Consider the following 26,117-nt stretch of genomic DNA (forward strand, 5'->3'; position numbering starts at 1 on the left):
GTGAGGAGATAATTCTCTGGCTTCATTCTCCATCTTTTTTCGTTCGGCAGTGCGGCAGTTTCGGCAGCTCGATAGCTTTGATCAGTTTCTTTGGTGCTTTGCCGTGAGGTTTGCCAGGTTCTTGGGTGCTTTATTCATCAAATATTTTGGAGGTCAGCTTATTTGTTCCAGGCATCTTTTGGGTATTCTCGTACTATTTGTATTCTATTCATCTTGCTTGTGGTGGTTGAATATTTTAAGTACGAGTTGGTATTCTGTTTAGGCCTGTGGAATATAATAGAAATCTTTGGCCTAGAATTATTGTATTTGATGATTTGTGGATGTTTGGCTCGTGTGGTAGCCTGAAACTTTGTACCCAAGATTTATTATAGTGGATTATTTGGTTGGTGGTGGTCCCGTGATTTTTTCCCGATTTGGGGTTTTTCACGTAAATCGTGTGTTCTTGTGTTTGATATTTATTTTTGGGCTATTGTGTATCATCTTGTGTTTGTGCTCCTGTCGGTTCTGTGATTTTTCATTGTCGCAGGAAGTGGGATTTTCCCAACACTTTTGTATGAAAAAATAAATTTGGCTAGCACTTTGCCTCTTAATTGGGCTAGCTCGGTGCGAATGGAGATTAGTTTGAGTTTAATACAGAAATTATGAATCTACAGTCAGATATTATGAATCTGCAGTATAGAAATTATGAATCTACTGTATAGAAATTATGAATCTACTGTATTTAAATTATGAATCTACGGTTTAGAAATTATGAATCTATACTATAGAAATTATGAATTGAAACCGTATACACCTTGCATGGTGCACACAGTTGCAAAACATAACATTTCGTGCGGACAATGGCGGACCTACAATAGGGGCAATGGGGACGGCTGCCCCCACTGACCCCTCCCTAATTAAACCATTTTATAAAATATAGATATACTTATTGCTAAAGGCTTTAGTAGCTTAGTTGGTTGAATCCTTAGGTTTGTTGTGGGTAGGTTATGGGATCAATTCCCACTAGTAGTGATTTTTGGTATTTCTTTTTTGTATTTTTATTTTTTTTAATTTTATTTTAGCCATGCTAATCTTATAGTATTTTTAGTTTCTTTTCTTTATTTTAACCCTTTCAATCATTCAATGAATTAAATATTTTTTAAGTCTACTTTCTTTGTAAATCATATAGTTAATGTAGTCCACAAGTTTATATTATACTTCATTGTATTCAAATTAATTTAGAAAAGTTTAAAGTTGATCTAACTAAAAGAAAATTAAAATTAAAGTATTTATGAATATATTGTCTTTTCTATTTAAACTATTTTATCTAATCGATTATGTTTCATATATTTTTATAGCATTTTAAAGTGTTTTAAAATTTAACCCTACCCAAGTATAATTTTGGTTCCGTCCCTAATTATCTTGTAGTCTGTCATAACTCATAAACATTGTATTATAATTTATAATATATTTTGTATTTAAACCGTATTATGGATATTTTTGATATATTTTAATTGACATTTCTAAAATAATTTTACTATACCCCATTTACATAATTTTCTGGATCTGTCACTACGTGCGCAACAATTCACAACGTTATTGACGGTTAATATAAGTTTCTAAAATTTTTGACTAACGATAAATACGTCAGAAGTCATTTTAAAGATGGAATGCATGTATGTGACCACAACATAATAAAGGCAAATAGTACCGTAAAGACTACGAAGAGACAGTCAAGAAAATTAACCAATGGTAAGGACTATGAAAAACCAGCTAGATGAGTTATAATTTATAAAGGTAGGCATGATTATATTTAATCAATTATATTGTCGAGTGCTGAGTGGCCATGCACTCTTATCTCTTAAGAGATGTTAGGAGTTTAAATCTCTTGTATGAAAAAATCAATTTGACTAGCATTTGCCTTTTAATTGGACTAGCTCAGTGTGAATGGAGATTAGTTTGAGTTTAATACGGGCCTAAATGTGTCTCCTACAGTTAGGGTCTGCTTAGGACCCCTAAATAAAATTGTCGAGTGCTATCGTGAAAAGTAACTCTATTACTAATGCAATATCTGTTCCTACTAAATAGGACCACAAAAAGTCAATAACACCCTCTATTGAGATTTGAACCCATAACCTCTCTTATGGAAGCTTAGATTAGTACCATTAAACCACAAGATTTTTGGTAAGATTAATGTTTTAATTGTTTAAAAAGTAAAAGTTAGTCTATTAGTATATGCATTGATGCATGACTGGAATTCCATAGGTATAACATTGTACATGATTGAGACCTCAATTAAGCACAACTAACTTTAAAATTTACATTACATTTTGAAAAATTTTCACAAAGTACCAAACCTTGTGTAAAATTCGGCCAATAAAAAATTTTGAGTGACAACAATTTAAACATTATCAAATTTGGTTCATTCTAAAATAGCGCGACATAATTAATTTTCGCAATCGATTCCATCATTATAGTGCAACGAACATGTAGGGTGTCACATTTTTTGTTACATCAACGTACTGGCGACGGAATTGATTCCATTGCCTCATTTTGTAGCAAAAAAAAAACAAAAAAAAAACATAATCATCGCAAGTTCCCGTCGCCAACCTCAGACATCAAATCTCTCTTTGCGCCAAACATCGCAGCATAATTAATTTCCATTGTTGATTCCATCGTCATAGCGTGACAAACATTGCGACGGAATTAATTTTGTCATCCAATTCTGTAGCAAAAATAAACTTTACTTAAAAAATTAAATATTTTCATGACGAAAAAAATAATCATCGCAAGTTTCGTCGCCAACCTCAAACGTCAAATTTCTCTTTGCGCCAGACATCGCAACATAATTAATTTTCGTCGCTGATTCCATCGCCAAACCACAAAAGACATGTTGGGCGTCGCATTTTCTGTTGCCAATGTGTCAACATATTGGCAACAAAATTTATTTTGTTTTCCCATTTTAACACCAACTTGACGACAATGCTAACGGATGACCAATATGGCTTCGTTTCAATAGTGGAGTATCAGTTTGGGTACAATTAAAAGTCTTGGAACCAATTTCAAAAATATATAGTCAAAGAACTATTTTGGAAATTTCCTCCCACTAATTATTATTATATACATGTATGATGTATTAAACCTATAATATAGTGTCTCAATAATATAATTGCAAAATATATTATATTAAGAAATTCAAACTCAATAACAATAACAAAAGTATAACATTGTAAAATGTTACGTCGTTGAAAACGGTATCAAATACGGAGTATATTAATACACAATCTAATTGTCACCTAAGTTTACAGCATTTGAATTAGCGGAATGTTCATCTAGAGTAGTTGGAGATCATGACAAAGAAGTGGGTAGCATATCGTTGCGACACAATTCATCCAACAAACTTGTTATCTAAGCTTGCATAACTTGTATTTAAGCCCTTTCAGCCTGCATTTAAGTTCTTTTAGCTTGAAATTGAGTCTTTCGTCGTAACTCGCATAGTCACTAACTGGTGGGTCACCATAGGGCTGTAAACAAGCCGAGCAAAGTTCGAACTCAGGGTGACTCGAGCTCGATTAATAATAGGTGGGCTCAAGCTTGAGCTCGAAAATTGAAGCTCGAGCTCGGCTCAATTCCCTCAACTATTCGAACTTGAGCTTGAGCCGAAAATCGACTCGAGATGGCTCAAACTTTTGGGCTTGAACTTGAGTTCGAGCCGAAAATCGACTCGAGATGGCTCGAACTTTTGGACTTGAACTTGAGTTCGAATAAAGTTGCTCAAACTTTTAAGCTCAAGTTCTAGCTATTTAACTTCATGTTTCAAATAATTTAAAAAATTATTGTACTCATACATAAATAATAATAAAAATTTTAAAAAATCAAAGTCTAAAATTCAAAGTTCAAAGCACGGTCTTGATTTCTGTAAATTTCAAGATATTTCTTTCGAAATAAGTCGTTCAAAACTTCACACCTAAACTATCAATCTCAGTTTTCTGCAGAATTTTACTCCCTTCTTCAACAATTGTTATATAGTGCACCTGGGCGCACAATGCATTGTGCGCCCTAAAAATCTCGATCATGTTTTGTGTGTACATAATTGTATAGTAGAATACACATAAACTCCTAACATAATACACATAATCTAACATAATACATAATACACATAAACTCTTAACATAATACACACGTGGAAACTCAACATCCCTCGCAAGATCAAAATCATTTATGTGGCAAGCCTGCTCTGGTTGCTTACCTACACCTGATAGCTTGAGGAAGAAGTGTGTCCAGTGCCCTGCAAAATGCCAGCTTTTCCAAAGAGAGGATGAAACCACACTGCACTTGCTAAAAAGATTGCGATTTCGCTAAGGCGGTTTGGAACTTGTCTGGCCTGGCATTAACCATGCATGGAGCGAGTACCTTTGCACAGTGGCTAGACATACAAATGCAGGTGTTAGATACTGAAAGTAGCAGCCTTCTATTGGTGATCTGTTGGAAACTGTGGGCAGCCAGGAACGATAAAATCTGGAACGGGAAGGTGGCGAACCCCGGAAGCTTGGTTGAAAGTACGAAGAGATACCTGGCAGATTGGAGATTCCCTACCCAGGCTATCTCAAGTTGAACACATATGCAGAACTGGACACTCAAAACAATAGAATGGGTTACGGGTGGATACTCGGAGGTGACGCTGGACAATTTGTAGCACCTGTATGTATCCCCGGCAGAGGTCTATTCACTCCAAGAGAGGCCGAGGCGATTGCTATTAGGGAAGCGCTCACATGGATAAAGAGTCAAGGTGTAAGCAACATCCAAATTGAATCGGACGCTCTTCAGGTTGTCCAAAGCATTAAGCAGAACAGTGATGACTCTTCTTTTGATTTTGTTATTCTTGATATCAAAGATATTCGACTTTCACTCATAAGCGTAGATATCTCTTATGTTTCTCGTACTGCGAATAGAGTAGCCCATAGCCTAGCTAGGGAAGCTTGTTCTATGTCTGTACGTCAGGAGTGACATACTACCCCTCCTTCTTTCATTGTCAACGAGTTGTACTATGATTTGAATTAATGAAGTTTTCTTTCTATAAAAGAAAAACATAATACACATAAACTCTTAGGCCGCACAATGCATTATGCACCATGGTGCACAATATAATTTGCCTTTTTTCCATTCAAAAGAACAAGGGTTACAAAGAAAAATCCATTGACTAATATACACTGAAAAGTTGTAATAATCCCATAAAACAAGAAGGGTAAAGACTCAAGCTTTAGCAAAAAACAAACCTTCTTGAATTTTTTATTTGAAAAAGCACTCAATCTCAGCTTCTTTATTTCAATGCCTATACCTGCAAACATATAAAGAAAAGAAGAGTTACACACTTACACACCTTACTCTGTCTACTTTCTGGAGCAGCGTGTACTGGAAATTGTTGGTAGAACTTTATAAACTTTAGGAATTCAAGTATCCCAAGGACATAGATATTAGATGAAGATTATTAATAATAATATAATATCCAATGCGAGCTTCTTAAACATTAATTATTGTATATCAGTAAGTATAAAAAAGCCATTTCACCTTCAGATTGATATCCTTCATGGGAAGTTTAAGAAGATAAAAGAGAGCTAGGAAGTCTCCACTTCTTCATGGTTATAAGGATATTTTGTTGCAAAATTGAACCTCCTAGTTTGTTCATTACAAAAATAATTATTTATATTTAAACAAAATCCATCACTGATCATTGGAAACTGGCAATAATCAACATTCAATAATCAATATCAACAATTAAACAAACTTAATTAAATTAAAAGGAAATAAAATAAATTTATTTACCTAGCTCTAATGAGTGCTATGTTGGTCGAGACTCGAGTGGCCAGAGACTGGAGGGAGGGAGATGAGGCCAGACAGTTGCTACTTGCGAAGGCCGAAGGGTAAGGAGCGTCGCTGGCCGAGGGCGAAGCCTGAGGGGTTGCTGCGTTCCTGCGTCGGAGACAGTTGAGAATGCCGAGGGACTGCTCCGTGTGCACCGGCCATCGTCTTTGTGAACTCTGTGTCTTTGACTTTGTAGTCTTTGTCGTCTGCGTGCTCGCCGGGCGTCGTCACTGTGAAAGACGAGAAGAAGACTAAGGTGAGTGACAACTGACAGTGGAAATTAGGGATTAGAGGAGGAAATTGGGGAAGAGTAAAGAATAGTATTGCAAATTGCAATGGATTCAATTTCGTCAGTATAAAATTAAAGTTCATGCTTGTATATTTAGCGACGAATTTAAAAATCTGTTGCTATATAGCGACAGATTTAATAATCATAACTAAAATTATTAAAAATTTTGAGTTAACCCAGGAAAAATTCGTGACAAATTCGTCTTTATTTTTTGCCTTAAAATTTATAGCTAAAATTAGATATGTATTTAACAATAAAAATATTTCGTCCCAATATTCATCACAAATTTCTGGCTAATCCGTGGCTAAATGTCAATTTAATAACAAAATTAACATCCATCGCTAATTTAGCAATAGAATATTTTCATCACTAAATCTGTCACTATATAGGCGTTTTTTGTAGTGATTGGTATGACTCAGAAAGGAAAGAGTTAATACCTCCAATGGTCCTACGACTATATTGGCATTTTTTGTACTAATTAGTATGACTCAAAAAGAGAAGATTTAATACCTCCAATGGTCCTCCGAATATTTGGGTCTTACTAGGTGTGATCCTCCTACTTGAAAACGATCACTAAATGTCTTTTTAGTTTAAAAAAATTACCACGCGTGATCTTCTATTAAATTTGCTGTCAAATGGGCGTTAAGTCTGAGGTCCAAGCTGTCCTTTCGCCTATAACAGTTTTGAGCTTCCCCTCTTTCACCAATAGCATATACAAAAACCAGTTAGTATTGGGCCTCGTCATAAAAAACAAACAATCAAGCTATGTTTTCTTTTCCTCTTGCACAATAGAACTCCCTCCAGATATATTGCTCGTAAACAGATACAAAATCACTAATCATATAAAGATCCAAATAACCATCGACTCTAATATGATAGATAAAGAGTGCAAGAGTACAGACAGAAAGATAATTACGCAGAACATATATACCTGGAATATGAGCGTGGAAATTTGCGGGGAAAGATGGGTCTTATGGAACCTGCTTAAACTTTCCAATCAACTGGATTTATGCTTACCGCTTCCAACTTCACCAAGAGCTCACCTTTTTTGGGAGTAGGTACAGGAACTTCAACATATATGCTGCAACAAGCAAAGTCCAAAGTCCATCAATTCCAAGCTCTCAAAACATATGAATACCTTTGATGTCATCTACCATTGCTGTGAACGAAGGCTTTAGCCTTTGAGGAAGAAATATAAGTGAAATGACAACTTTTCCCTCAAACTTGATGCCCATTATATTTGACAGCAAACTTAACAGAGGATCACGGGTGGTAATTTTTTTAAACTAGGAAGACATCTAGTGGTTGTTTTAAAGTCAAAGGACCACACCTGGTAAGACCCTAATACTTGGAGGACCATTAGAGGTATTAATTCGAAAGAGAACTTTCTTTCTTGGTAAGTAAGTGTGACCCCTTCACCCTTGAAAAAAGGCATGCAAACTATAATGGTGCAGAAGAAACAATTTTAAAAAACTAAAAGAGTCTAAGTTATCCTATATTATGAGAGAAAAGAAGAGGATGAGACCACCTCGTAAAAACTGAACATACTATTGTATCCCAAAATCAATAAATGCACCAATGTGAAAGGATACAAGCAAATTAAAAACATTGTGATTTTTTGTAGTTATGTTTTGACTTGGAGAAGTTATATAGGTGAGAAGAAAAGAGAGGAAACTCGCTAAGCCAAAACACAAGGAGAGATTTGTATCATACCATCACAAGTTTTAAATGGGTCTTTGGGGCCTATTGTGAATGTTTGGAATGACTTGTATTCATTTTCCCCATCTTTGGTTCAAATTAAGGAAGGTCCTTCGATTGATTATGTAAATTGGTTCGATTGCATGAATAGTTACATGTTTGAGAGGTGACCCCTTGGGCATATTGAACCTGCATGTTGAAAAATTCAAGGTAATTAAATAATGAGAACAACATTGCATGCATAAATTTTTTGTACATAATCACCTTCATGTGATATTGTGATCCTTAGGAAATGTGGAATCATTTAATTGAGATGTTACATGTGTGCTTTTCTTGATTAGTCTTTGATTTGCTTGAGAACAAGCAAGGTTTAAAGTTTAGAAATGTTTAGGCTATAATCTATTGACAAAAAGTAATAATATATATTTTCCCATAGCTAAAATAAATCCATTTTAGAAAGAAAGCTCTATGACACGATTAGAGAATGTCTTTCGATTCAACAGAAACAGATAACAATTACAGAGTATATCACAACAATTAAAACTCTAACTAACCCTGAGAAGTAGAACTAGCCTTGACTAATAATAATAACCACAGACTATGAAACTATATATTATACAATAATAATATGAAATAATAACTTCACTAATACACCCCCTCAAGCACAAGACGGCAGAGAGGCCACATTGAGCTTGCCTCGTAGTGTAGCAAACCGCGGTGATGGAAGAGGTTTGGTGAAGATGTCAGCTAGTTGATCAGTAGTAGACACGTAATTGACCACGAAGTCCCCTGCAGCCACTTTGTCACGAACGAAGTGGTAGTCAATCTCTACGTGTTTAGTGCGTGCATGGAAAACCGGGTTGGCACAGAGATACGTCGCTCCAAGATTGTCACACCATAGCGTGGCAGGTTGACCCGAGTGTAGCCCAAGCTCTTTAAGTAACGAAACCACCCAGGTGACCTCAGCAGACACATCAGCTAACGCCTTATACTCAGCTTCGGTGGAAGAACGAGCCACAGTGCGCTGTTTCTTCGACAGCCACGAGATGAGATTGGAACCCAGATAAACAGCATACCCACTAGTACTCTTCCTGTCAACGGGACAGCCAACCCAGTCTGAATCAGAGTAGGCATGAATGACAGTAGAATCAGACGGAGTAAGTCGCAGTCCATAGTCAAGTGTACCCTTGACGTGGCGTAGAACTCGCTTCACCAGATTCCAGTGATCTTCGGTTGGCGAGTGCATGAACTGACAAAGCCGATTTACCGCATAAGACAAGTCTGGTCGCGTGATCGTCAGATACTGTAAAGCGCCCACAATGCGCCGATACTGTGTCGGATTATCATACGGGATGTCCACTGTAGATAGTGATTTGGAGACAGCAGCTGGAGTTGTAAGAGGCTTACAGTCAACCATCCCCGAACGTCCAAGTAAATCTGTCATATACCGCCGTTGAGACAAAAGTAGACTATCACCTACCATAACTGTCTCGATACCCAAAAAGAATCCCGGGGTTCCTAGATCGCGGATTTTGAAGGTTGTAGACAGTCACTGCAGTAAGTTAGTCACAAGCTTAGCATCGTTGCCCATCATAATTATGTCATCTACATAAACCAATAAGAACACACGTGAATCTCCTGTGTTGTAGTAAAACAAAGAAACATCGGTTTTGGATGCCTGAAAACCGGTGGATAACAGAAAATCGTGCAGACGTTTGAACCAGGCCCTGGGTGCCTGTTTGAGCTCATAAAGGGACCGTTGTAGGTGACACACATGTCCCGGTGTGGTGGGATCCTCGTATCCCGGTGGTTTTTTCATGTATACTGTTTCATTAAGGTGACCGTTTAGGAAGGCGTTGTGAACATCTAATTGCCGTAGAGTCCAACCCTTCGAAACATCCAAGGAAAACAACATGCGAACGGTAGTGGGTTTAACCACAGGACTGTATGTGTCAAAAAAGTCCTCTCCTGCGACCTGGTTAAACCCTTTTGCCACCAATCGAGCTTTATACCGCTCTACTGACCCATCAGCGGTGCGCTTAGTGCGGAACACCCACTTGCAACCAATAATATTCATGTGGGGTTCTGGCCGAACTAAACGCCAGGTGTGATTGTGAAGTAGAGCATTAAACTCCTGATCCATGGCCTCACGCCAGTGGGCATGTCCAACGGCCTGGGAATAACATGTCGGGTCTGTAGTAACAGATAAGGCGTGAAAGGGCTCGGCCGTGCCCTTAGTCATGTGACGAAGACGCATGCCATGGTCTCGTCCTTGTAGTTGAATATGTCGCTTCCGGGTGCGAACCGGGGCGGTGCGAGTGATTGCCAGTTGTGGTGGATCACGGGCCAAGGGCACGGGCTCAGGCTCAGCAGCCTCTTGTGGGCCCGGTGGATCAGCGAGTACTAAAGATGTACTTGTCGTGACAACAGGTGCAGCCGCCCACGGTAAGCTCGGTGGAGGCAACACTTGATGTACTTTCTTTGCTGCAAAAGGAAACACATGTTCATCAAAACAGACATGGCGGCAGATATAGGTCTTACCAGTAGCCAAGTCAGTGCATCTATATCCCCTAAAGGAGGGAGGGTAACCTAGGAAGACACACGGGGTGGAGCGATACTCTATCTTATGCCTGTTATACGGGCGTAGATAGGGGTAACACTGACACCCGAAGACGCGAAGAAAGGTGTGTGGCGGTGGTGTTTTGAAGAGACGCGAATATGGGCTATCAAAATTAATAGCAGAAGATGGCAAGTAGTTGATTAGGACAGTTGCTGTTTCAAACGCATATTCCCAATACTCGTGAGGAATTTGTCCTTCAGCGAGTAGAGTTAAGCCCATTTCGACAATGTGCCGATTACGGCGTTCTATACGCCCATTTTTCTCATGTGTGTATGCACATGACTAGCGGTGATTAATGCCTAAGGTTTGAAAAATAGTGTGTAATTTTCTGTATTCACCCCTAGGTCCGATTGGATTGACTTTATGGAACGCCCAAATTGGCGCTCGACCAGAACACGGAACGACTCGAAACATTTATATATGTCTGATTTTACCCGTAATGGATAAAACCAGCAAAAACGGGAGAAATCATCTACAAATAAGCAAAAGTAACGGTAACCACTAACAGACAGTACCGGGGATGGCCCCCAAATATCGGTAAAAATCAGATCTAGTACATTTTCACTAGAACGTGGTACAATGTCTAATTTAAAAACGCGATGATTTCCCGAGATGGCACGAGACGCAGGAACTGACAGGATCATTTTTAGTGGACTTGACTGGGCAACTTTGTAGGACTTTATTCTGGACAGTTTTATGCGGGTGACCGAGCCTTTGGTGCCAAATTGAGGGAGTGGCCCGCGAGCTGACATACGCAAAATGTGATGGTGACGCAGAAAGCTTGTAGAGCCCACCCGTAGCAGGACCCCTAAGCAGAACCGCATTGGTGAGGGAATCCTTCACAAAGAAACAAGAATCATGAAATTCAAAAAACACACCGTTATCAACTGCAAATTTATGTACAGAAAGTAACAGGACTGAAAGATTTGGAACATATAATATATTGTTTAAACTAAGAGTTTTTGACTCAGAAGGGAGGGATGCACGACCGACTCTAGTAATGGCCAAGCCTGCACCATTACCCACACGGAGCACATCAGAACCAGCATATTCCTCCGATTGTCCCATCATATTCGCATCGGGGGTCGCATGCGCAGTAGCACCCGTGTCCGGGTACCATCCGTCCGTAGGAGCGTGAACCGGCGCCGGTGGAGTGTCTCCGGATACAGCAACGTGTGCTTGCGGCGAGGCTAGTTGCGGTTGATACCGCTTGAAGCAGTACATAGCCGAATGTCCATAAGCGCGACAAATCTGGCACCGAGGACCTCCGCGACCACCTCGGTTCTGCCGGCCACCGCGCCCACCGGACTGCTGCGATCGCCCGGATTGCTGATGTTGCTGCCGTCCGCCTCCAGACGACGCGCCACGACCCGAGCCAGCATAATACGCCGAGGGGGCAGTAGCTCCGTCGACAACAGGGTAGTCATCCACCAATATAAACTCATTCGCCTGCAGATAGTCCGAAAGGTGAGCAAGAGTAACAACATTGCCGGAGGTGAAGGAAGCAACCAGGGTTTTAAGCTCTGGACGTAGGCCGCGAATAACATATAAATTTTGTTCCATTAAAGATAATGGTCGGCCAGCCTGAATCAGGGACTCCACTAACACCCCCGCACGCCCATGATAATCGGCGGTGGTGGAATTCCCTTGGCGGAGAAGTTGAAACTGTCCCAACAAATTGAGACACCTAGCCTGGCTTGAGGAACCTAACGCCTTGGTGATGGATTCCCATATGGCAGCGGACGTGTTGCGGCCGAGAGCTAGGTACAGGACCTCATCCGACATGGATGAGATCACGAGAGAGAGGATCGCTTGATCCTGTTTCACCCAAGCGTTGTACGCTGGGTTCGGAACCAGAGAAGCTGCCGGAGTGGTACGGGATCCCGCGGAAGGTGACGAAGCGGCGATAGTTGCCGGTGGACAGGGCAGACTTCCATCCACGTAACCGAGGAGTTCTTGGCTCCTGAGGAATGGGAGCAGCTGCGTACGCCAGAACAAGAAGTTCCGGGCCGTCAGCTTCATGGTCACATAGTGGTGGGCGCCCGTGAGAGAATTTTCGGCGGCCGGAGTTGGTGATCCGGCGGCAACAGCGGAAGGGGTGGCTTCAGATGAGTTCGAAGACATTCTCGGGTTTGAAGGTGGTAGTATAATGGCAACGGTGGAGATTACGGTGGAGGGGGGAAAATTGACGGTGGAGTTTTAGAAAAAATAGGACCGAGTCCCGGCTGATACCAGATTAGAGAATGTCTTTCGATTCAACAGAAACAGATAACAATTACAGAGTATATCACAACAATTAAAACTCTAACTAACCCTGAGAAGTAGAACTAGCCTTGACTAATAATAATAACCACAGACTATGAAACTATATATTATACAATAATAATATGAAATAATAACTTCACTAATAGACACTAACAAAGACAGTATTCATCATGCCTGAATTGAACATTTGGAATCATACCAAAATCATACAACTCAGATTAACATATATGTGGCAACACCTAACTAGATATCTGAAAGCAATCGGTACTTGGGAGGTGGCTTTTAAGTTAGCAACAAACCAAAACACTTCTTTAACAACATTTTCTCTGGAGTATTTGTCATGGGAAGAGAAGCAAGTTGCAAATATTAGTAAACACACTAAACAGTATATTCCTTCATGCATCTACACTTTGCATTATGAATCAAAAACATATCATATATAGTTGTAAATTGCTTTGGTGTAATAAGATTACTTACCATTGACATGCAAAAAGCTAGTTTCTTCTTCTTGTCTTTGATCTTCTTCGTTTGACCGTCATTGCTAGTTTGTATGCTTTTTCTTCAAGAACACTTGAAATAAATTTTGGTTTTCCAGTTAGGAGCATGAGACTTCCAACGAGTAATCCAAAAAGAATACCACAACCGTACCCCATTGCCACAACTTTTACCATGCATTCGCTCAAAAAACTCAAATCATCTTCTTGGTGAAGATCCTTTGGTAATGGAAGTTGCGGTGCCATGCCATTCCCACAACCTCGTGATAAAGGTTTTCCTTTCAAGCCATCATTCCCTTGATATGAATTTGCTTCAAATGTACTAAATTTCCTTTCAACCAGTGGGTGTACGGCGACCACCCGCCGGGGGCGGCTTTATGTACCAGCGGGTACACGGCGGGTGGTTAGCCACCCGCCAGCTGCCCGCTGGTATATATACATTTACCGATGGGTGGTCAGGTGGGGGTTCGCCCCCCACCAACCCCCCGCTGGTATGATGGTAATCCGACACCCGAAACCAAGTCCGAACACATCCCAATACATAACAACAACAATATAGATCCGAACCACAAGAATTAAGCCAAGAAACCAACACAAACAAATCCTAAACACATGCTCCTAACATATCAAGATTCAAGAATCAATCCCTAAACATGCAAGAACAACAAGAATCACAAGAACATCAAGATCCCAGGAAATAAGCCCCAATAACAAGCTCTAGACATGCCTAAAGGTAAGATCACACATATGATCAATCACAACATCAAGATCCTCAAGATTATCAAACAAACACAACATAAACCCTAGGCAAGGCTCTATCAAGACTCAATCACCGAATTACGCATATGATCAATCACATCATCAAGATCATCAAGATTTTCAAATAAACACAACATAAACCCTAGGCAAAGCTCTATCAAGACTCAATCACAGAATCACACATACAATGATCAAAGGAGTCAATAAATAAGATATAGTAAGGAAAATAGGTTTTGTAAGACATGGGTTACCTCTAAGCCTTAATTAATCCCCCTTGGCTATTAAGGTTCTTTACAAAGATTCTCCTCTGATTGATTTCCCTAGGCTTGGTGGTGGGGAATTTCTTATGCTAAACTCCCTGGGCAAATCGTGTATTTTAGTATTATGGGGAAAAAAATGGTTCTAAGTGCTTTCTAATCCTATATATATATATATATATATATATATATATATATATATATATATATATATATATATATATATTCAGAAGTCTTATTTCGAATCTGAATGGTAAGGCCCGCTTTCTTTATTCCCACCGGGTTTCACGCAATGGTCCATGATCCATTATGGACCACATAATTAATTAAGGAAATCTTAATTAGATTAAACCCCTTTTTAATTATTGATAGCAGGATTAATTTAATTAATTAGTCCGGGCTCGAGGGTTGTAACACAGGGTGTTACAACGAGACGGACCAGATTGCCGGCCGGTCTGTCCAGAGCCGCCACCACGTGACTGGCCTCCCTTCCCCCGTTCTTGCTGTCCACTTTTTTGCATAGCGAAGGCCGTCAGCGAAGCACATGGTCCATTGCCGGCGACGAACTCCTCTGCGTCGAGGAGGTCTGAGAGTTCATGTAGGGTAACTGGCAACCCTCGGACGTTGAGAGAAGACACAAGACCCTAGAATTCGGACCTCAACCCCCTGAAGACGTATAGATTTTGCTCCTCAAGAGGAACATGCCATCCGACGAGGGTGAGGTCCTCTATTAGAACCTGGGCCCGACTGATGTAATCGGTGACGGAGGCATCACCCTGCTGAAACGTCTGGAGCTGCCTGAGGAGATTGAACGAGCGAGATCGAGACGATGAGGCGAGGGCAGAGATGATGGCATTCCACATTGCACGGCTGGTGTGATGCCCGATCGCTAATGGCATAACTTCATCCGATAACGACGACATGAGCATAGAGAGAAACGCCTAATCTTGACGAACCCATGGAGGACGAGCGGGATTCGGCAGTGGCAGCGCTCCTTCCTTGCTAGAAGATATCATCGCCGACGAACAAGGGTTTGAGCTATCGATGAAACCCATTAGGTCATGACCGTTGAGGAATGGAACAACTTGAGCTCTCCAAAGTAAGAAGTTCCGATAAGTCAGTTTGACACTGATAAAGTGATGGACGGTGGAGAGGGTATTTACGATCGAGGTAACCGAAGAGAGAGCATCATCATAAACGGTCCATTCGGAGGAATTGATAGATCCATCGGCCATGGTAAAGAAAACCCTAGCTAGCTGATACCAGATGAGAACTGTTATTGAATGTATTAACAGTGATAATTACAAAGACTATAGATTCTAGGTATATATACAAGAGTAGACAGAGGGAGGCTAGGATTGTGAATCATAGACAAACTAGGATTGTGAATCATAAACAGACTCAAATACATAGAGTCCTAATATGCCAGTCTTAAAAATTTTTTTAATCATCGATTGAAGGGATGAAACCTCTAATTTTTGCAAATATTATCGGTGTTTTCTAATTCAGATTTGTCTAATTGTAAAGTTCTGTTACTCTTTGTATCAAGAAATTTTTTTTTAGGAGAAATGAAGAATTTTGTTTTGAGAGAATAAACATAGGCATAACAAATCCATTTTACTAGAAAGAAGACATGAACATATTGACATTATTCATCATGCATGAATTGAAACATTTGGTATCATACCAAAGGCATACAACTCATATTAACATGTGATAACACCTAACTAGAGATAAATCATATATGAAAGTCGATAGTGCTTCGGATGTGGCTTCTGAGTCGGCAACAAACCAAACCACTTCTTTAACAACAACATCCTCTGTCTCGAGTATTTGTCATCCGGAGAGAAGCCAAGTGAGCTGCAAAAGTTAGTAAACACACTTCATAGTATATAACTTCATTCATCTACACTTATGCATTACAAAACAAAAACATATCATATATAGTTGTAAATTGCTTTGGTGTAATAAGATTACTTACCATTGACGCTAGTTTCTTCTCCTTCTTGTTTTTGATCTTCTTCGTTTCATCTTCATTGCTAGTTTGCATGTTTCTTCTTCAACAAACTTCGCAATGAATTTTGGCTTTCCAGTTACGAGCATGAGACTTCCCATGAATAATCCAAAAAGAATACCACAACCGTACCCCATTGTCACAACTTTTACGGTGCATCCGCTCAAAAAGCTTGAATTGTCCTCTTGGTGGAGCTCCTTTGGTGCTGGAAGTTGCGGTGTCATGCCATTCCCACAACCTCGTGAAAAAGGTCTTCCTTTCAGTTCATCATTTCCTTGGAATGAATTCACTTCAAATGTACTGAATTGTGGGCCTTGAGGTATGCATCCCATTAACTTGTTATGCGAGATATTTAACACTTCAAGTGTTGTAATACCTGCCAATTGCCTAGGGATAACTCCACCAATTTGATTCGAAGAGAGGTCTAAGGATTCCAACACAGATAAATTTCCAAGAGATGTTGGAATGTGTCCGGTGAACTTGTTATGTGATAAATTTAATTCACGTAGTGCAAGAAGACCTCCGATACTATCTGGAATATGCCCTTCAAACTTGTTACTTGAGAGATCAATAGCAGTAAATGTGATTAGTATTTTAATAATTTCATACTCTTGTCCCTTCATTCCTACCGTTAATGAATCTTGGTAATAGTCGCTCCGATTTAGGTACATTTGTTCATGTGGTATTCTATCTTCATCTTCATTTTCCATGGCTTTGAAAATCTTAAAAAGCCTTGTAGGCAAATCCCCAGTGAATTCATTGTAAGAGAGGTCAAAGACACGAAGTTGAGGAAACAAGTACCCTTTAACATATGTACTTGTTATGGAGCCATTCAACTTGTTAAATCTCAAGCTAAGAACCTTCAAGTTTGGAAGATCTCCTAACCACATTGGAAATGCACCACTCAAGTTGTTATGTCCAAGATCAATAATTTCCAATTCTTTACAATTGATTAAAGATCGTGGCATTGTTCCCTCTAATTGATTTTCACGCAAATTAAGTCTGTTCAATGAATTGCCAACCTTAAAACTTGTTGGCATTGGCCCATGAAATTGATTATGATGCAAATCTAACACTAAGAGGTCTTTGCTAATGTTTCCCAAACATTGAGGTATTGGCCCGGTCAATGAATTGTTGGCCAAAACCAAAATTTGAAGAGAATTTAAATTGCAAATTGTTGAAGAGATAAGCATTGATGGCAGTTTCCCATTCTCAAACAGAAGTGTTCCGTTGAAATTGTTTGCGGAAAGGAGTAGGGTTGTGAGTCTTGTTAGGTTTCCAACTGTATGAGGTATTGGACCATAGAGGTTGTTTTCTGACAAGAGTAAATCACTCAAATACTGTAAGTTTCCTATCTGGGGTGGAAGCATTCCTGTGAGATTATTGGTGGAGAGAAATAGAATATCGAGACTTGTGAGATTTCCAATTGTATGAGGTATTGGACCAGATAAGCTATTTTTTATCATGTTTAGTATACTCAAATCCTGCAAGTTTCCAATTGACATGGGTATTGGACCATTGAGGTTGTTTTCTGACAGGTACAAATATTCCAAATTTCCCAAATTTCCTATTTGAGGTGGAAGTGTTTTGGTGAAATCATTGGAAGAAAGGTCAAGAATTTCGAGTTTAGTGAGATTTCCAATTGTTTGGGGAATCGGACCATAGAGATTATTGTTTGATAGGTCTAGAGAAGCTAAATTCTTCAAGTTTCCTATCTGAGGTGGAAGCATTCCGGTGAGATTATTGTTGGAAAGCCCTAAACCAGAGAGGCTTGTAAGGTTTCCAATTATTTGAGGTATTGGACCATAGAGGCTATTTTCAGAGATGCTCAAATCAATTAAATTTTGCAAGTTTCCTATTTGAGTAGGAATGGTGCCTGAAAAGTTATTGTTGCCCAAATAAAGGGATTCAAGATTTGTGAGCAAACCAATTTCAAATGGAATACTCCCATTCAAGTAATTGTACTCAAGCATCAAAGTCTTTAGGTTGGTCAAAGATGAAAGTGATGAGGGCAATGGTCCCGAAAGTGAATTTGAAAACAGTTCCAAGTCAATGAGGTTAGTGCATTGACCAAGCTCAGAAGGAATACTTGAATTCAGGCGATTGTCCTTAATATTCAAGACTTGAAGATTTTTGAGCTTGCCTATAGAAGATGGGATTTCTCCCTGAATTGAATTTTCAAACAAGTAAAGATCTTTGAGCTTGGACAGCTTACTGATGTTTGGTGATAAAGGCTGTGAAAGTTGATTGCGAGAAAGATCAAGATACTCAAGCTTCTCCAAATTGGTGAATAATGACTCAGGGATTGATTTGAAAGAGTTCATAGCCAAATTAAGAAAAACCAGGTTCCGACAACCTGGTATGAAACTAGGGAACTTTGATCCAAACATATTCCAAGATAAAGTGCATGAGACGTCTCAGCCTAGGAAAGCTCTTAACTTTAGACCAGTCAGGAGCCTCTAAGTAATTACCATTAAGGTCTAGAAACCATACCTTCTGGAGATTTCCGATCTGATGAGGAAGAACACCAGTAAGAATGTTTCCACCAATGAAGAGATACTGAAGCTCCGTCAAGTTCCCAATCTGTGGTGGAATGCTTCCACGAAACGAATTACTGGTCAAGTCCAAGAGAACCAAGTTGGAGAGATCACCAATGGCAGGAGGGATTGCTCCACTGAATTCGTTATGACTGATGTTGAAGCTTTTGAGGGTGGGGAAAGAAGTAAAGTTGAGGTGAGTGAGATCTCCAGAGAGGCCAGCATTAGAAAGATTGATCTCAGAAACAGCTCCACCACCATTGCAGGCAATACCTGTCCAGTTACTACAAATGTTTTTGAGATTGGATAGTGACCATGAGTTGAGTGAAGAAGAAGACGGCAACGACATGTTGCTCTTCCATTTCAGAAGAGCTTCGGCTTCTGCTTGGCTGGCGGGTGGTTTCGTTTCTAATGCAAAGAAACAAGGCAGCACAAGAAAGATGAGTGCTACACAATTCCAACAACCAAAAGTTTTCATACTTTTTTCTCTGTTCTGTAAGATGAAGATTACAACAATACAACATGTATCTGATGAAATGAACACGCTATCTTGCTAGGATCACAATTATAGTTTCCATGATGCGTGAAACCCACGGCTAAGTTAGAGTGGGAACACCATAAAGAGGTCAACATTCAAAAAGAAACCTACTCTGATCTGCTCATATCAACTTGAAAGACCCGTTAAGATACATATATGACAAATTTAATTAATGACTTTTTGGTATAATTTTAAATTTTTACTCCAATACCCACGTTCTTGCTTTCCAGGAAACATCTGCTCATCTTCTTCTAAAATTTGTGTGTTCATACCACTGTTCAAGTTCGCCAGGCTTATTGTTTGAGTGCTCAAACCATAAGTCCTAGTTCGTTTGATTTAAGGAAATAATGTTTTGCTCTACTCGAACTAAATCTCAACCTTTCATTTCTTGTACTTGTTATTTTTCCAGAAATATTATTTTTGGTTCGTAATATTATTATTACTCCTTTTGTAATATACATTTTTACTGATTTCACCATTTCTGGTTCTACTTTTCTTCTGCTACAAACGCATATCGCCATTGCCATATCTCTGTAGGGAAATTTTTTGTTGCATTTATCACTGCGACATTAGAATTTAACAATTTGCTTAGCAAAGAGACAAGGTTTAAGGTAGCAATAATACATTGATAGTTTGATAAAAACTGAAAGATTGAAGCATAATGCAATAATTTAACATTAGGAATTGAAAAGTGCTAATTGAGCACAAGGATCTAACAACGCCTACGTATCATATTACAACAATCCAAAATGCTTCTTTAACATCATCCTCTTTCCGAGTCTTTGTCATTTGGAGAGAATCGAGCTGCAAAAGATAGTAAACACACTTCACCAATTATTCGTTCATGCATCTGATCTGGACTTGTTTAATTATGCCTTACCAAACAAAAACGTAACATACATATATAGTTGTAACAGGATTACTTACCATTGACATGCAAAACTAGTTTATTCTTCTTGTCTTTGATCTTCATTACATGTTTGTATGCTTCTTCTTCAATAAATCTTGTAATGAATTCTCGCTTTCTAGTTAGGAGCATGAGACTTCCAATGAATAATCCAAAAAGAATACCACAACCGTTAGCAAATTGTTTAGGTTACAATCTATTGACAGAACAAACTATTCCCCCACAGCCAAAATAAATCAATTTTAGAAAGAAAGCTCTAAGACACTACTAAAAAAGACATTATTTATAATGCATGAATTGGAACATTTAGAATCAGACCAAAATCATACAACTCATATATATATATATATATATATATATATATATATATATATATATATAGAATCCGGATCAGGTCAGGACCTAATTTTAGGTGAGGACGTGAGGACTAATCTTGTGCGTTTGTTTTTTTATTTGGATGGTCCAGATTTGAGTTCTTGAGATGACATGGATTGATCTTTTTTGTTAAGGTGGGATAATAGTGTCTTTTTTTTTTTTTTTTTTTTTTTAAAGTGTCAGCGCATGTATAATCCTGGGCCAAATTGGTTTCCTATTTTCTTGGATCATCACCGTTGCAATTTGGAGCCGCGATTTCTTCATCATTGATTGAGTGTTCGCCCATGCAAACTAATCAGTATTTTTTATTTTTTTTTCGCTTGTTCTTTTGAGTATAATATTGTCTATATTTGGATTGTCGTGTATATGTATAAATGCCTGGGTAGTACGATTGTGCATTCGTGTGTGCTGATTGTGCAACCTAGTGTTGTAAGTTGTGCACTATAGGCTAGGGAGTTGTGCATTATAGCACATAGTTCAATGCATCGTAGAACATTGGATGTTCACTGTATGATTTTTGGCGGGGTTTGAATGCACAACAATGAAGTTATTGATGCACAACACTCGGTATAGGAATGCACAACTCAGTATAAGAATGCACAACATTTTGTATTGGAATGCACATCTTTTAATAAGACTGATTTACCCTGAATTTATATATTTTAATATTTTAAAGGGATTTGTTTTCTTAATCCGTGTGATTTGTTTCTTTTAATCTAGCCAAAGATCCAAAAGCAATCAATACTTGGGAGGTAGCTTTTGGGTTAGAAACAAACCAAACACTTCCCTAACAGCATCCTCTATCTAGATCAGAGTATTTGTCATCCGGAGAGAAACGGGCTGCAAAAATTAGTAAACACACTTCACATTATATTCCTTCATGCATCTACACATATGCATTACCAAACAAAAACATACCATATATAATTGTAAATTGCTTTGGTGTAATAAGATTAATTACTTACCATTGACATGCAAATTAAAGCTAGTTTCTTCTTCTTCTTGTCTTTGATCTTCTTCGTTTCACCTTCATTGCTAGTTTGTATGCTTCTTCTTTAACAAACCTTGTAATGAATTTTGGCTTTCTAGTTACCAGCATGAGACTTCCCAAGAATAATCCAAAAAGAATACCACAACCGTACCTTATTGCCACAACTTTTACCGTAAATCCTCTCAAAAGACTGGAATCATCTTTTTGGTGGAGTCCTTTGGTGCAGGAAGTTGTGGTGCCATGCCGTTCTCACAACCTCGTGACAAAGGCTTTCCTTTCAATCCATCATTCCCTTGATATGAATTTGCTTCAAATGTATTGAATTGTTTGCCTTGAGGTATACATCCCACAAGCTTATTATGTGAGAGATTCAACACTTCAAGAGTTGAAATACTTGTCAATTGCCCAGGGATTATTCCGGCAATTTGATTTGAAGAAAGGTCTAAGGATTCAAGCACTGATAAATTTCCAAGAGACATTGGGATAATGTTGCCCGTGAACATGTTATGTGATAAATTTAATTCACGTAATGCAAGAAGATCTCCTATATCATATGGAATATGACCTTTAAATCTGTTGCTTGAAAGATCAATGCTAGTGAACATGATAACTACTCTTTCAATTGTACGCTCTTGCCCCTTCATCTCCACAGTCACTGAATCCTTGTTGGAGAAGGAAAGGTTATAATGGCCCCAATAGTGATATTTCCAACCAAGGTACAACAGTATCCTAACCTCATCAACTTTTGCCATGGCTTTAAAATTCTTAAAAAAGCTTACAGGTAAATTTCCTGAAAATTCATTGTAAGAGAGGTCAAGGATACGAAGTTGAGCAAAAAAATACCCTTTAGTTCTCATACTTGTTATGAGACCGTTGAAGCAGTTAAATCTCAAGCTAAAGATCTTCAGATTAGGAAGAGCTCCTAACCATATTGGAAATGTACCATTTAAGTTGTATCCAAGGTTAAGAACTTCCAACTCTTTGCAATTGATTAAAGATCGCGGCAATGTTCCCTCTAACAAGTTATCATGCAAATAAAGTCGGCTCAAAGAGTTACCAACCTTAAAACTTGTTGGAATTGCTCCAAGAAATTGGTTTTGGTGCAACTTTAATACTGAGAGATTTTTGCTCAAGTTTCCCAAACAATGAGGTATAAACCCAGTTAATGAATTTTGGGACAAATCCAAGAAGTTTAGAGAATGTAAATTGCAAATGGTCGAAGACATATTAAACATTGATGTTAGATTCCCCCTGTCGGAGAAAAGTGTACCGGTGAGATTGTTTGTGGAAAGGATTAGGAGTTCAAGCTTTGTGAGGTTTCCAATTGTCTGAGGTATTGGACCATAGAGGTTGTTTTCTGACAAGTCTAGAACAACAACATTTTGCAAGTTTCCTATCTCGGATGGAAGCATTCCAGTGAGATAATTGTGGGTAAAGATGAATAACTTGAGGCTTGTGAGGTTTGAAATGGTAGGAGGTATTGAACCAGAGAAGTCATTTCCTAACAAGTACAGGTATTCAAGATTTGTTAGCAAACCAATTTCATATGGAATAGATCCCTGGAAGGAATTAATCGCAAGCCGCAAAGATGTTAGCTTGGTCCAATTGGAGATAAAATTGGGTGAAATATTACCAGAAAGAAAATTTGCTGATGAGCCCAACTCAAACAACTTGGTCAAATATGATAGTGATGGAGGCAATGCTCCAGAGAGTGAATTATAACCAAGATCCAAGTAAGTGAGATTAGTGCAAAGACCAAGCTCGTAAGGAATTCTTCCTTGAAATGAATTGTTCCCCAAGTTAAGATGTTTGAGCTTGGACAGCTTGCTGATGCTTGGTGACAATGGCCCTGAAAATTCATTATCTGAAATATCGAGATGCTCAAGTTTCTCCAAATTGGTGAATAATGACTCAGGGATTGATCCATTCAAATTGTTTTCAGACAAATCAAGATAAGTTATATTCCTACAACCCAGTATGAAATCAGGGAATCTTGGTCCAAATTGATTCCTAGAGAAACTGAGATGTCTCAGCACAGGAAAACTGATCCGTACTCTAGACCAATCAGGAGCTTCCAAGTAAAAATTGAATCCAAGGTCCAGGAAGCATACCTTTTGAAGATTGCCATCTGATGAGGAACAACTCCACTAAAATTGTTGTCAGAAAGGGAGAGGTACTGAAGCTCCCTCAACTTCCCAATCTGTGGCGGTATGCTTCCATCAAACCAATTGTAGCTCAAGTCCAAGAAGACCAAGTTGGATAAATCACCGATGGCGGGAGGGATTGATCCATTGAGGTTGTTTCCACTGATGTTGAAAACAGTGAGATTGGGAAAAGAAGTAAAATTGAGGTGGTGAAGAGTACCAGAGAGACGAGCCTGAGAAAGATTGATCTCAGAAACAGCATAATTAAGATCCACCACCATTGCAGACGATGCCCGTCCAATTACAAAGGTTACTTAGGTTGGATAGTGACCATGAATCGAGTTTAAAAGAAAAGCCTTCCCAAACTGACAGGCTGCTCTTCCATTTGAGAAGAGCTTCAGCTTCTTTTCTTGCTGATGATGTTGTTTCCAACACAAAGAAATTAACAAGCTGGCAGCACAACAAAGATTATTATGAGTGCTATATAGTTGGATTGTTCGAACGAAAAGCTTTCATAGTTATTGAGTTTTTATGCAGAACAAAACAAGCTAGTGTGATACATGCAATGTATGTTATGATACCCAAGAAATATGCATGCTCTTTTATAGATAAATAGATATAATAATGGAGTGATTGATACATGAGAACGATATATGGTGCCTCTTCCATTTTCCACAGCTCCGATCCGTATAAGATGGTTAAGAAAAATGATACATTTCTACTAATATAATACAACAAATAAAAGTCATTTTAAGATGTTATCATCATAAGTTTCATTTAATTTGTTATTATGATATATGATATATAGGAATAACACTTGCTATGTGGATAACACTTCACTTGGACGTTTGGTTGAAAGGAATTTAAATTCCCTTCCCACTTAATTCTCACCTAATTCTAAATGCCACAAAATTCCATTGTTTGGTTGAAAGGAATTGCAATTCCCCTATTTTCATGGATTTAAAATCCCATGTCCCCCTGGTATTTTAATTCCTGCGATTTTAGGAAGAAAAAAATATAGTGATGAGTCAAAATTACCCCTTCCTTTTTTAACCTAAAATTAATGCCTAACAACAACAATGGACATTTTTGACTTTATACTACTTATTCCCTTTCAATTCCCATGTATACCAAACATTGGAATTGAAATTCCCAGTAATTCTATTCCTGTAAACCAAACACTGGAATTTAAATTCTCACTTTATTCCCAGTAATTCATCTCCCATGAAATTGCAATTCCTTCCCCACGTAATTCCCCCTCTCCAACCAAACGCCCTGTTAATGTGGGTTAGTGTGTCTATCAAAATTAACGCGTATCACTGAACAAAAAATTGTTAAGATAACAACTGTAAGAATATTTATTATTATACCAAAAGTTATAATTAACCATATAAACACAACTTTATTTATTAATTAAACGAACTTGTGTAAGGTCATATTTCAATTGATAAATTTCTATGCTAGAAAGTTGTAATGAAACCAAAATTAAAGGCAAGGTAGTCAATAAAAAGGAAAGGTAGTAAGGAATTTGCGGAGCCTTTAGGCTGAAGTCAACCATTTCACATTATCAGTCAATTAAGATCATCACTCACTGCATGACTAGAAATTCACAATTTTTCATCCAATTTCTATTCAATATAATAATAAATTTTAATTTTTTTAAAAGGCCAGAATCTTAGAGAGATGGTGTTTTTATTTTTTTTTCAAAATATTGGCAAAAATTAAAATAGATGTTATTTATAATCATTTGGGGTCCATGAATTGACTGGCTAAAATTCATCACCATTGCTAACAATGCCCCTCCCATTACAAATGTTTCTTAAGTTGGATAGTGACCATGAATTCAGTGAAGAATAAAAGACAACCGATAGTGATGGATACCCGAAATTTGGGCCCAGTTGGACCGCCTAGCCCCGATTGGCCCATCTAGTCCAATTGGGGCAAATTATCAATAGTTATGCTGTGCAACCGAATGTACCATGCGCATGGTGCATACGGTTCAAAACGACGTCGTTTTGATTAAAAACGCGCGTCCCACTTAAAAAAAAAAATCAGGTTCGACTCTCAGCAATAGCATTATTGTGGATATATAGTTATGAAATTGTGGATATATAGTTATAAAATTGTGGTTATATAGTTATAAATTTATGGATATTTAGTTCATTCATTGTGGATATTTAGTTCAATCATATATTGTGGATATTTAGTTCATTCATTGTGGATTTTTACTTCATTCATTCATTCATTGTGAATTTTTACTTCATTCATTCATTCATTGTGGATTTTTACTTCATTCATTCATTCATTGTGGATTTTTACTTCATTCATTCACTGTGGATATATAGTTATGAAATTGTGGATATATAGTTATGAAATTGTGGTTATATA

General features: G+C 38.4%; 1 protein-coding gene and 1 long non-coding RNA gene across 3 annotated transcripts in view; both read right to left on the reverse strand.

The window, feature by feature from the left end:
• The window catches only part of LOC109173703 (receptor-like protein 12), a 43,729-nt gene extending 25,092 nt beyond the window's left edge, over positions 1-18,637 (reverse strand). Inside the window, exons 1-2 of one of the 2 annotated variants that reach the window (XM_019322986.1) lie at positions 16,205-18,637; positions 15,995-16,083 (exon numbers count right to left, since the gene is read on the reverse strand). In XM_019322986.1, the coding sequence (XP_019178531.1) occupies positions 16,213-18,627 (2,415 nt within the window). In that variant the 5' untranslated portion in view covers positions 18,628-18,637 and the 3' untranslated portion in view covers positions 15,995-16,083; positions 16,205-16,212. Of the gene's footprint in view, positions 1-15,994; positions 16,084-16,204 lie in introns of those variants that run through there. The other variant, XM_019322987.1, reaches the window with a different exon arrangement.
• On the reverse strand, positions 12,858-20,385 carry LOC109173707. Its single transcript, XR_002052946.1, has 2 exons — positions 20,039-20,385; positions 12,858-12,952 (listed from the first exon to the last, which is right to left on the reverse strand). It is a non-coding gene; the product is annotated as an uncharacterized LOC109173707 (long non-coding RNA).
• Positions 20,386-26,117: the final 5,732 nt, after the last annotated feature.

Source organism: Ipomoea nil, unplaced genomic scaffold, assembly GCF_001879475.1.
Source record: "Ipomoea nil cultivar Tokyo-kokei standard unplaced genomic scaffold, Asagao_1.1 scaffold0482, whole genome shotgun sequence".
Lineage (NCBI taxonomy): Eukaryota > Viridiplantae > Streptophyta > Magnoliopsida > Solanales > Convolvulaceae > Ipomoea > Ipomoea nil.